The sequence below is a fragment of the Gasterosteus aculeatus genome, chromosome 7 (genome assembly GCF_964276395.1).
Source record: "Gasterosteus aculeatus chromosome 7, fGasAcu3.hap1.1, whole genome shotgun sequence".
Classification (NCBI taxonomy): Eukaryota; Metazoa; Chordata; class Actinopteri; order Perciformes; family Gasterosteidae; genus Gasterosteus; species Gasterosteus aculeatus.
The window spans coordinates 14,578,774-14,589,907 of NC_135694.1; the positions used below are offsets into that span (position 1 = coordinate 14,578,774).

Below are 11,134 nucleotides of genomic sequence, written 5' to 3' on the forward strand. Positions count from 1 at the left end.
GATTGGACACATGTGTTTGGTGTATGGGTTACTGATTGTGTTTCGGATACATTCTTTATTAATTCAATTCTTTTTGTTTTGTATACCCCAAAATCCATAAGAACCTAGGTAGAACAACAGAGGAAGAATCTCTGTTGGCTTTAAGCTAAATATGGTTGGATATAAGTATGGAATTTGTGCCTGCTACATCTAAAATGTATAAATAAATAATGTGTATGAATCCTAAACTTTTAACTTTTACTAAGAATCACATGATACGTTTAATCAAAAAGTCTATGGAAACCACATGGCAGTGATGTCATGGAAGGTCCCTCGGTAGAGTACAAATAGAGCTAGAGATGAGGAAACACGCAGAGTGGAAGTGTGATTGTTGGTGAGATGGAACTGAAGCTGCAGCTCAGTGTCTTCGTGTTACTCATACAGGGTGAGTCCTTCACTTTCAATACTTATATATCAGGCACGCTTTGTTATGAAAAGTAATGCTTAAAGGACAGTGAGCTCAATCTGACGTTAAACCGGCACATGAGGCTACTGGGAGTCATGCTTTTGCTCATGACTTCGTGGCATGAGTCGTCTTTCAGTGTGTGATGTTTCAAAATGTGAGCGTGCTGAAAATATCATGGTTGCACTTGTATTCAGTAGAAAATGAAATGTTGCCTGAGTTTGTGCTTTAGATGTTTATATTTTAGAACGTTTTTCAGTCAAGCCGTAGATGAATTGCCTCCCCATTTGGATTTTTATCCAATTTTCCTTGTTTTTACATTATTTTTTATTGCAAAATTACTGCAAATACCATCTTATTTTCTCTGGTTTTCTTTTTGCCATACAGTACCAAACAAAAAAGGTATTTCTCGTATAATTTTCATCTATTCCAATGTTCAGTTAATGTAATGTCATATACAGTATACAAGACAACCCGCGATGACCTTGGGCGGTTCAAGCCCACCGCCCTCACTGCTGGTATCAAAATGCCCCCACAAGTGTATTTTCCAAACAGCTCGTAATTTCCCCCCCATAGGAAAGAAAAAGCACCTAAAGCCCTGAGAACCACCCGCTGCAATTCTCTAACACCACCCTTTACTTTCTCTTTCACCCAGAAGCAACTGACCACATTACTTCCTGTCACACTAGAATATACGTTGACGGGGGGTTGCTTCTTTTGTAGTTGTAGTACAGTGAAATTGATGCCATTTTTTTGAAAGGTTACGTTTATCATTAAGCAGAACATTGTGCTCACTGTGAATTTATGAGGAAATGGAAGTTTCTGTTTATTTGTTTGTAGTTTCCCTTGCTGTGTGGCGTCATGTGACTGTGATAAAGGGGGAGACACTCCGCTTAAGCTGCCCTGTTACTGACGCTAACATGACCCCTGTTGACTGGAAGAACCCTGAAGGATATATTATGTTCTTTAATCGCCAAAAAGGTGACTTCCACATATATTTTGCTTTGATCACTCAACAGACATGTATTATCAGCAACCTAAATTGTCGCTCGCTTTTTATTTATGGATATTAAACATATATGTATTTGCCCTCCCTCGCCCAGCCTTACAGGACAAGCGCTACAGCATCAACAAACTGTCTCAAACAAAGTTCATCATCAGTATTTCCAAAATCACCTTCAAAGATGGTGGCAACTATACATGCTCTCAATATGGCGCACACACAACAGAGAAGAAAGTGGAGGTGACGGTCTTAGGTGAGGGTAATGATTTTGTCACAGATTGCATTATTGTTTAAGCCAACGACATCACATAGTTTTTAATAACCTTTAGCATTACTCGTCCAGACCATTGATGATTTAATGATCATTTTATAAATAATATATGATGTTATAATATCTGGCCCTATGTTGTTTTAAAGGCCGTCCCAAAATGGAAGTAGCTGAGCATGAAGGAAGGTTTGTCATAAAATGCTCTGCTAAGGGGAACCACTATCCTCCTCAAATTTCTTGGAAAATGAATAATTCCCCTGAAGTTCTTGGTAAGTTTGTAATAACTGAAATGTCAAAAGCTACGGTGTAATGAAGAAGTGAACCAGAGTGGGGCATATAAAGTAAATGAATAACATGAATCTGGCTCACAAAGGCTCATCACCTGCCACCTTTAGCAGTGTGTGGGTGGTGCATCTTTGCTCACTACAATTTTGAATCAACACTCCGCATGAGTGGGCTCATCTCTCAGTGACATTTTCCATACCACCTTATGGTTGTGTTAGTGGGCCGGGCGGATATTATTTAAGACCTACGGATGACTATGACCTTTTAATGACAAAAGTAGAATATTGGGATTCTAGATGTAGATCAGCAATTAAAACTCTCCATAGACAGTTCTCAGCAATGTCTTATTCCGATTGTTCTTTTATTAGTACACCTGCTTACAAGTAGTACTTACGATATCTGTCCCTTTCCACAGCTCATAACATGGAAGAAATTAGAAGTAACACGACATATGCCTCAATGGCTGTGCTACATGTTGACTCAGTGGAAAGGAGGACCACAGTCAAATGCCTTGTTCGCCATCCGGCTCTCCACTCACAACCTCTGATGAACTTTGTCAACATTATACAACACCGTGAGTAGAATTTATTCATTTCCATCTTCCGCCGAGAAATTGATTTAAACAATGGCGCTTACATTAACCAAAACTTGCTTACTTGAAGCAGTTCTGCCTAATGGCTGATATTGGACCGTGAAAGTGTAGTTGTGTCATCACAAAGCAGGGAAAGCACTGTAGAGGGTCTTTTTCCTCACAAGTTTCTCAATCCACAGTGCCAGCCCTGTTTGATTTCCTCTTTCTGTACTGCAGAAGGTTGGGTTTCCTGTATTCAGATAATGAAAAATGAAATGCTAATGTGTTGTCTGCAAATTGTTAAAATTTCAGCAAGAGTTTTTATTTTGACTGTGCATGTATTAAATGTTGATTCTGCTTAGTAATAATGTAAACCCCCTCTCTGTCACAGCAACAAAGTCCCGGCACACAACCACAACTAATTACCCCACAACCCAGCCTCGAGGGTCAACAGGGGTGCCAGCAGGGCACCTTGCAACCACACACATGTTCTCCCACGAACCAAAGACGGTCCCCAGTGGACGTCCTCTGATCCCCACTGGCTCAACTCTCACAACCAATGGTGTGTCAGTCGGTTTTCATTTATGTATCATTATGTTACATGGACTTTAAGAAACAAAATATTTCACATCAAATCGAATGACATGCAGAAATAAGATAGGATACACAAAAGGAACATCCAAAAGAATCTTTCAACAACAACAAAAAAGTATTTTTAATGTTACATGGCAGAATACATATATTCATATGTCATATCAGATTCAAATAGCGGCATTGCTCAAAGACTCAGAATTCATAGACGTCTAACCTATACTAAAGATGATCAGGCGCATAACTATCATTACAGTTGTGATACTAAATCTGTTTCCTGTGACGGAAGTCTCTAAGTATAGTGTGAAAGATGCACTGACAATGCAGACCACTGTCAAACATTTCAGCTGCAGCTCAAAAAACTGCTGTTTACACATCCTTTATTAAATTAAAAGTAATCCAGAATAAATAAATAAAATAAATAATAAATAACATGCAGTAGATATGCTGGTCTTAATGCAATCCAGAACTTATTTCATGAAAGATCGGACCTCCTCCAAAGCATTTCAGTCATACGTTTTGAAAAAAAAACAGCAGGGCAAGAATATGTAAAACATAACCAAACTGTTGAAACTCTCAAAAACCAATATCTTAAATGTTATCCCTGAATTGGATTTGGCCAGTAAAGTCCCCAGAGTTTCCTTATGAGGCTTGTTTGTCAAAGGGTCTTTATTCTTGTACATGAGTCAACAACCTCTGTGGCATCAGCCTTGACCAGGAGGCGGAATGATAGTAATCCCACAACAGGTATAACATGACTGCATTGTAAGATTAAAACTATTGCAGACAGATGTCGGATTCCACCCAGTGGTCTGAACGACACAGCTGATGTCTTACAAAGTGAAAACAGGGTTGACTGAAGCATATTTTTTAAATAGCTGTTATTTATTGTACCTTTCTTCTCCATAATGCCTTATAGACTGGACGTCTGTCTCCGAGACAACAGAGGGCATCACATCCAATAACAATACAGTTGGAAACACAACAGGTAGACTGAAGTTCAGTTGCCCTGCTTTGAAAAACAATAATGAGATGACAGTCTTTACAAGCGATTAATGTTTTGTTAAACTAAATAGTATTGTGTCAACTTCCAGGAAGCATTAATGACCCAAAGATGTGGACAGGACCTGAAGGAAGTTCCTCATTATTGGTCTTCCTGGTAACATGCCTGCTCTTTGGTCTCCTTGTGGTTGTCATTTTCTTTGCAATCAAGCTCAGGAGAGCACACACCGCCTGGAAAAGAGGTAAGCAGAACATATTCTCTTTTTCTGCTCAGCATCTAATTAAACCAAAGAAAGCATACCTTACCTAAGTTATGTTTAAAAAAAAATTTGACAGTTTTTATTGTTACAGAGAATGAAGATACTGTTCCATCAGAGGAGAGCAGTAAATCCAAATCAAGCCAAGAAGAGAAGAACGTGCAGGGACAGAAGCAAAGAGGTGAGCAGATAATTCAGCACTCTTTTAAAAGCCAGAATAAATGTGGAAAAGTAGACAGTTATGGTCGACAGAGACATAGCCTACATCTACAAACATTTTAATTCCTTTTCTTCCTATGACTTACCTTTGTAAAGACATGGATCTGTTACAGAAATGTTGTGCCATGTGTTGATATTTAATCAAATTGAATATTAAATAACTTTTCGCTTTGGGAAATGAATGAAGCTCAGTAAAACATGTTTATGTGGAGAAACCTGCACACACTCATTCTGTGCGTGTAAATCATGTTTTTGCACATATTTTAGTATATAATAATAATAAAGCTTTTGTGAGTGAATTTCTGAATTTCAAAGAATTGCCTCTTTAATTTCGCAGTCCCAGGTGGTATATCCAACTTGCAGTACTGCTGACACACTTGTTTTTCCACCGAAAACGGGCAGTACCCTCCTTCTTGTTCCCGATTGTAAAAGTATCTCTTTCTCTCTCAGGCTTTTTCAACACAGCATTCACACAGTACGTCGTTGAAAAACCAACAGCGATAAGCTCTGTGATGAAGGGAAATTCAATGGCAGCAACAGAGAGTGTAAATCCACAATCTCAAAATCAACCTCAAACCCTGAGACAAACTTCAGCCCAGAGAGACATAAAGGAGACAGAGCTATGACAATCTGTAAAATACTGTACATATATCAATAATAGCATGAGCACCACCAGAATGCTCACATATTAGAATGAGTTGTTTTTTACAATGACGAAATGTATATTTACATCTTAGAAAACAATGTGACAATTTGCTTTTTACAGTTTATATATTGTATGTATTTTGTCTTTACATCAACCAATAAATGATGTTTTGCTCAAACACACTGGCGAGCTTTGTTTGAACATGGATGATTTTTTAGGGTGAACTGAATGCAATCTCGGTGAACGCAATAGTCTCCGATTCGCCCCTGCACTTTGTAAAAAGATCTGTTGCATTCCCTAGGATAGTCTGATCGCCTCTCCTTTTTTCTTCTACTTGGTAATACACTAATACAGTACTTGAATAATTCAGAAGGAACAGTTCAAGTTATTAAAATAAATTAAATCATTCCCAGAATCAGAAGCCTGGAATGAACAGACAGGATCGCATACTGCACACAACATTGCTTTCCGATTTGGTGACGTTTGGGCCTACAGTTCACAAACCTGAAGAGGGGCAATGAGGGGGACGAGCAAAGCCACAAGCAAATAATTGAAAGCAAAGATTGGAATTGGAGGTGGAAGGAAGGCCAGTTCAGGTAAATCTGAGGGACCGATGGGGGGGGGTTGAGAGAAGAGGCCAATTGAGATTTATTAGGAGTGAAGTGATAGTGTGCCATCATTTTTTGTGAGTGGCTAGAAGTGTTCACACTGCAAATACTCTTCCTTTCAAATTAACATAATCTCAACAACCTATTCTGTTTATTCCCCCTAATAAATATGTACATTGCTCTGCACTTTGGGAAACTCATTATTTTGTCTACCTATAAACATACGTAGTTCGTATGGATATAACATATCAGATAACGTTTGCCTAACCACGTCCATCCCCAGGTAAAGCTGTAACGGGGCCATGAGGTCTTTCATTTTTATTATGGAATACAGATCATCAGATCATAAAACAGGAAGTATACTGGATCTTTCCCTACGTCATCAACTATACTACGCGTGATTGGTGGACCGGCAAAGACTCGACGTCTCATTGGCTGCTTAGTCGTTGATATAAATAACTCCCGACAACGGCATCTTGTACTTTTCCCTCCTCATACCGGCAAGGACCAGCAAGCCTCGCTGCTGTCCATTTCAACAAATCCCCTTAAAACAAATTCGGCTCCACATTTCGGTAAGTAAAGAATGCATGTTTTACAAAAACACCGCACCCTTTTTTCAACCCTTTGATGAGATGAATGAAGTTGGCCTTCGCCTTTTGTTCACTCGTTCTCTTTCGGTAACGTTATTTACCGACATAAATAATGTAACGTTACTTGTTTTTTGTAATTATTGATGCCGACTTGTAACAAAGAAGGCTAATGTTGGACTGTTCTCTTATTCTGGGAAAGCCTGGAACGTTACTGACGCGCATTAGCTAACGTTAGCTGCGTGGGAAGGGTGGGGGTTGGGATTTTGAGACCTTCGAGAATGTTCCTCAACAAAGTGTCAAGCTAGACCGTATGAGCAGACTTCCGGTTTATTTTTTAGAGCAATGTGTATTGCCATCCATTTACGATGTCCAGGCTCTTACAGGAGTATTGCCGTTATGTGATCAAAGTAACTGTTTACAGTAATTTCATTTTCATTAACTTGATTTATTAAAGAGTTGCTATCTGGTTGTCTGTGATGCCACATGGAGGTGTCCGCTTGCTTCGTGTCGTTTATTTACCGTTGATACTGCCGCAGTGGAGCCGGCGCGAGCCTCGCGCTTTTCCGGAAATGACGTAGTGACTGCCGCCGTGTGGGGCCTGTGGTCGCGGCGCTCTTTAGTGTTATGTTACATGTTTGGAGATTTTCGTTTTGGGGTAATTTTAGACCTTTTTTCCCCAGCCAAATCAACTATATACAATATATCCAACCATCATTTATTGAATGCTTTCAAATGCCAATGTGTGTCTACACATGCCTTATATCTAGGGTCTCCATATTGGTTTTCAACAATTATTTGTGCGATGTTGTGTGCTAGCGAAGTCTCCCTGAATCAATGTTATTGACAAATCAACTCTTCCATGTTTTTGTAGGAAACATGTCTAAGGGACCAGCAGTAGGTATTGACCTTGGGACCACCTACTCCTGTGTTGGTGTGTTCCAGCATGGCAAAGTGGAAATCATTGCCAATGACCAGGGCAACCGGACCACACCCAGCTATGTGGCCTTCACAGATTCAGAGAGGCTGATTGGCGATGCTGCCAAGAATCAGGTTGCCATGAACCCCACAAACACCGTTTTTGGTATGAAATGCACTTTTTGTTTGTTTGAGGGATATTGTAATTGTCTGCCAAAATGCTGCCAGTTGATTGTTAACGTTGATACTCGTATGAAAGACTGACTGATTAACTAACTTATAAGTGCTAAAGCACTCCCTTGACATTCATAGTTTCTATCGGATGCTGGTGGCATACATACTACTTTTGGATTTTAATGGCTACTGTCAGATTTTTAAAAATCAATTTGAATGTATAAAATGGTTTTATTTTTATTTTTTTCAACAGATGCTAAACGATTGATTGGTCGCAGGTTTGATGATGCCGTTGTGCAGTCAGATATGAAGCACTGGCCATTTAATGTCATCAATGACAACACTCGCCCCAAGGTCCAAGTAGAATACAAGGGCGAGTCAAAATCTTTCTACCCAGAGGAAGTCTCATCTATGGTGTTGACAAAGATGAAGGAGATTGCTGAAGCCTACCTCGGAAAAGTACGTATATTCCATAGCCCAGGAAATTGTTGTCTTTGATGGACGATGTGCTAATGTTGTTTCCTTTAAAGACGGTCAACAATGCCGTGGTTACTGTGCCCGCTTACTTCAACGATTCCCAGAGGCAGGCCACAAAGGATGCTGGGACAATTTCTGGCCTCAATGTCCTGCGTATAATCAATGAACCAACTGCTGCTGCTATTGCCTATGGACTGGACAAGAAGGTAGGAAACTTTGCATAATTGTACTCGAATGATCAATATTGTAATGGAAAATGTTAAGGCAATCTCTAATGTATATGACTAAATTCAAGAAGATGTTCATGATTTGGTAGCATTGGGAATGTTTTAACGCCAGTGTTATTTCAGGTTGGCGCTGAAAGGAACGTCCTAATCTTTGACCTTGGTGGTGGCACCTTTGATGTGTCCATCTTGACCATTGAAGATGGTATCTTTGAGGTAAAGTCCACTGCCGGAGATACACATCTTGGTGGGGAAGATTTTGACAACCGCATGGTCAACCACTTCATTGCTGAGTTCAAGCGCAAATACAAGAAGGACATCAGCGACAACAAGAGAGCAGTCCGTCGGCTGCGCACAGCATGCGAGCGGGCAAAGCGCACCTTGTCTTCCAGCACTCAGGCCAGTATTGAAATTGACTCTTTGTATGAGGGAGTCGATTTCTACACCTCCATCACCAGGGCTCGTTTTGAGGAGCTCAACGCCGACCTCTTCCGTGGCACCTTGGATCCCGTGGAAAAGTCACTCCGGGATGCCAAGATGGACAAGGGGCAGATTCATGACATTGTGTTAGTCGGTGGCTCAACCCGTATCCCGAAGATCCAGAAGCTTCTCCAGGATTTCTTCAATGGGAAGGAGCTTAACAAAAGCATTAATCCAGATGAAGCTGTGGCTTATGGGGCTGGTAAGTCTTTAGGGAGATGGCAGAGCGCACAGATTTAAATTTACTTAGTTGTTTAAATTGTGAGCAATGCAGCAAAAGGAGATGGAAGTCATGAACTATGGTGACCTATACAATAAATATACTTTATTTTAAACTTAAAATTGTTAAACCATTCCTTGTTTTCATAGCTGTCCAAGCTGCCATCCTCTCTGGCGACAAGTCTGAAAATGTCCAGGACCTGCTACTTCTAGATGTCACCCCTCTGTCCCTTGGTATTGAGACTGCTGGAGGTGTCATGACTGTGCTGATCAAACGTAACACCACCATTCCCACAAAACAGACTCAGACCTTCACCACCTACTCTGACAACCAGCCTGGTGTGCTCATCCAAGTAAGCCAATCATTCAAGATACTAGTCTCTAAATTTCGCAGTGATGATGTTTATTCCTGCCATTCGTAGTTTCCACCAGAGGTTGCAAGACCGAAGAGGGCCCCGACCTTCCTTGGATGTCTGAGCGAAATAATTGTAGAACTGTAGATGTCTTGTGCACAAATGGTGTGCCAAACTCTGCATTATTTTCACAGGTCTACGAGGGTGAGCGTGCTATGACGAGGGACAACAATCTGCTGGGCAAATTTGAGCTGACCGGCATCCCTCCAGCGCCCCGTGGTGTTCCCCAGATTGAGGTGACTTTTGACATTGATGCTAATGGCATCATGAATGTTTCTGCTGTAGACAAGAGCACTGGCAAGGAGAACAAGATCACCATCACCAATGACAAAGGTGAGCTTTTAGTTGAACTCTAAACATAATCTCAAATGTCCTCTGACAAAATAACCAACTATTATCTGCCTGCAGGTCGCCTGAGCAAGGAGGACATTGAACGCATGGTCCAGGAAGCAGAGAAGTACAAGGCTGAAGATGACGTTCAACGTGACAAGGTGTCTTCTAAGAATGCCCTGGAGTCTTATGCCTTCAACATGAAGTCCACTGTGGAAGATGAAAAGCTTGCTGGCAAGATTAGTGACGATGACAAAACAAAGATTTTGGAAAAGTGCAAGGAGGTCATCAGCTGGTTGGACAAAAACCAGGTAAATCGTCAATCTTTTAGTAGAACTTTTCTTTAGTGGAGCTGTGATAAATGGCCAAAACGCCTAAATGGTTTTCTTTTACAGACTGCCGAGAGGGATGAGTATGAGCATCAACAGAAGGAGCTGGAGAAGGTCTGTAACCCAATCATAACCAAGCTATACCAGAGTGCCGGTGGTATGCCAGAAGGCATGGCTGGTGGCTTCCCTGGTGCTGGTGGTGCTGCACCAGGCAGCGGTGGATCTTCTGGACCAACAATCGAAGAGGTCGACTAAGAGTGGCTCACTTTAACCCGCTACTCCAGGATGTCTCCAAGAAAGTAACCCTCTTATAGCAGAAGTTCCAACGAGCTATAGAGTGTATTAAAATGAATAAAAGCTGGGTTCAGGATCACACTTATTGCATGGTTTGCAACAACTTGTAGTTGGCGCTGTTGGTTCACATGTGTGGGAAATTGTTTTGTCACTGCCTTGACAATAAAAAAATAAATCTTAGCCCTCCTCTGGCCCCATTTTGTATCTTGTTTAAAATTTCACCAGAGATGGATAACAAAGGCAATATGTTTTGTATAGGATGCTCTGCATTGAGAATCATAGCTGCTTGGTGGTTGTAAAAACTATTTACAAAAGCCTTTTTTTTTTTTTTCCCTACCCAACATTTGTCCACCGATTTCCTGTTGTATTTGGACTAGTCTTGACAGCGTGGCAGGACGAAATAACCAGCTGCAGGGTAGTTGTGGGCAGACTGGTCGACGAGGGAGGTAGTCGTTGCTGCCAGTGTTAATTTCGTCGACGAAAAATGTTCGTTAACCTTTTTTCCATGACTAAGACGTGACGAAAACGGATCTTAAAAAATAAACTGACTAAATATATTCAAACTTTCTTTTACAAGACAAATGTTGGTGGTTGATTAAGTCACAATACTCTTTTCCCCCTAAATCTGCATACACCTAACAGACATGGGCAAAGTACGGCGGATATTATCGTGTCATGATGACGTCATCCACGAACCCAGAACGCTCGCGCACATCGGTGCAGCGGTGGTTCTTGTGCACCGACTACATCCACTCGAGCACGGTCGTCCTCCAATCAGAGGGTTGTGGGTTAGATCC

At 41.0% G+C, this 11,134-nt stretch overlaps 2 protein-coding genes and 1 non-coding gene across 4 annotated transcripts; all 3 read left to right on the plus strand.

Moving 5' to 3' along the window:
• The first annotated feature begins 217 nt into the window (after positions 1–217).
• crtam (cytotoxic and regulatory T cell molecule) lies at positions 218–5,462 on the plus strand. 2 transcript variants are annotated; one of them, XM_040182817.2, is made up of 10 exons: positions 218–424; positions 1,283–1,423; positions 1,546–1,698; positions 1,863–1,982; positions 2,414–2,572; positions 2,961–3,131; positions 4,080–4,148; positions 4,255–4,404; positions 4,514–4,600; positions 5,089–5,462. In XM_040182817.2, exons 1-10 carry the CDS (start codon positions 379–381, stop codon positions 5,262–5,264), a joined length of 1,272 nt encoding a protein of 423 aa, XP_040038751.1. In that variant the 5' UTR covers positions 218–378; the 3' UTR covers positions 5,265–5,462. The 2 variants fall into 2 exon arrangements, with proteins under 2 accessions (XP_040038751.1, XP_040038750.1); XM_040182816.2 differs by having other exon boundaries at positions 252–424; positions 4,499–4,600.
• Positions 5,463–6,307: 845 nt separating this feature from the next.
• Positions 6,308–10,517, plus strand: hspa8 (heat shock protein 8). Its single transcript, XM_040182815.2, has 9 exons — positions 6,308–6,464; positions 7,354–7,563; positions 7,825–8,030; positions 8,102–8,254; positions 8,399–8,954; positions 9,122–9,324; positions 9,519–9,717; positions 9,793–10,025; positions 10,110–10,517. Exons 2-9 carry the CDS (start codon positions 7,359–7,361, stop codon positions 10,296–10,298), a joined length of 1,944 nt encoding a protein of 647 aa, XP_040038749.1. The 5' UTR covers positions 6,308–6,464; positions 7,354–7,358; the 3' UTR covers positions 10,299–10,517.
• On the plus strand, positions 9,360–9,452 carry LOC120823165 (small nucleolar RNA SNORD14). Its single transcript, XR_005712804.1, has one exon. It is a non-coding gene; the product is annotated as a small nucleolar RNA SNORD14 (small nucleolar RNA).
• Positions 10,518–11,134: the final 617 nt, after the last annotated feature.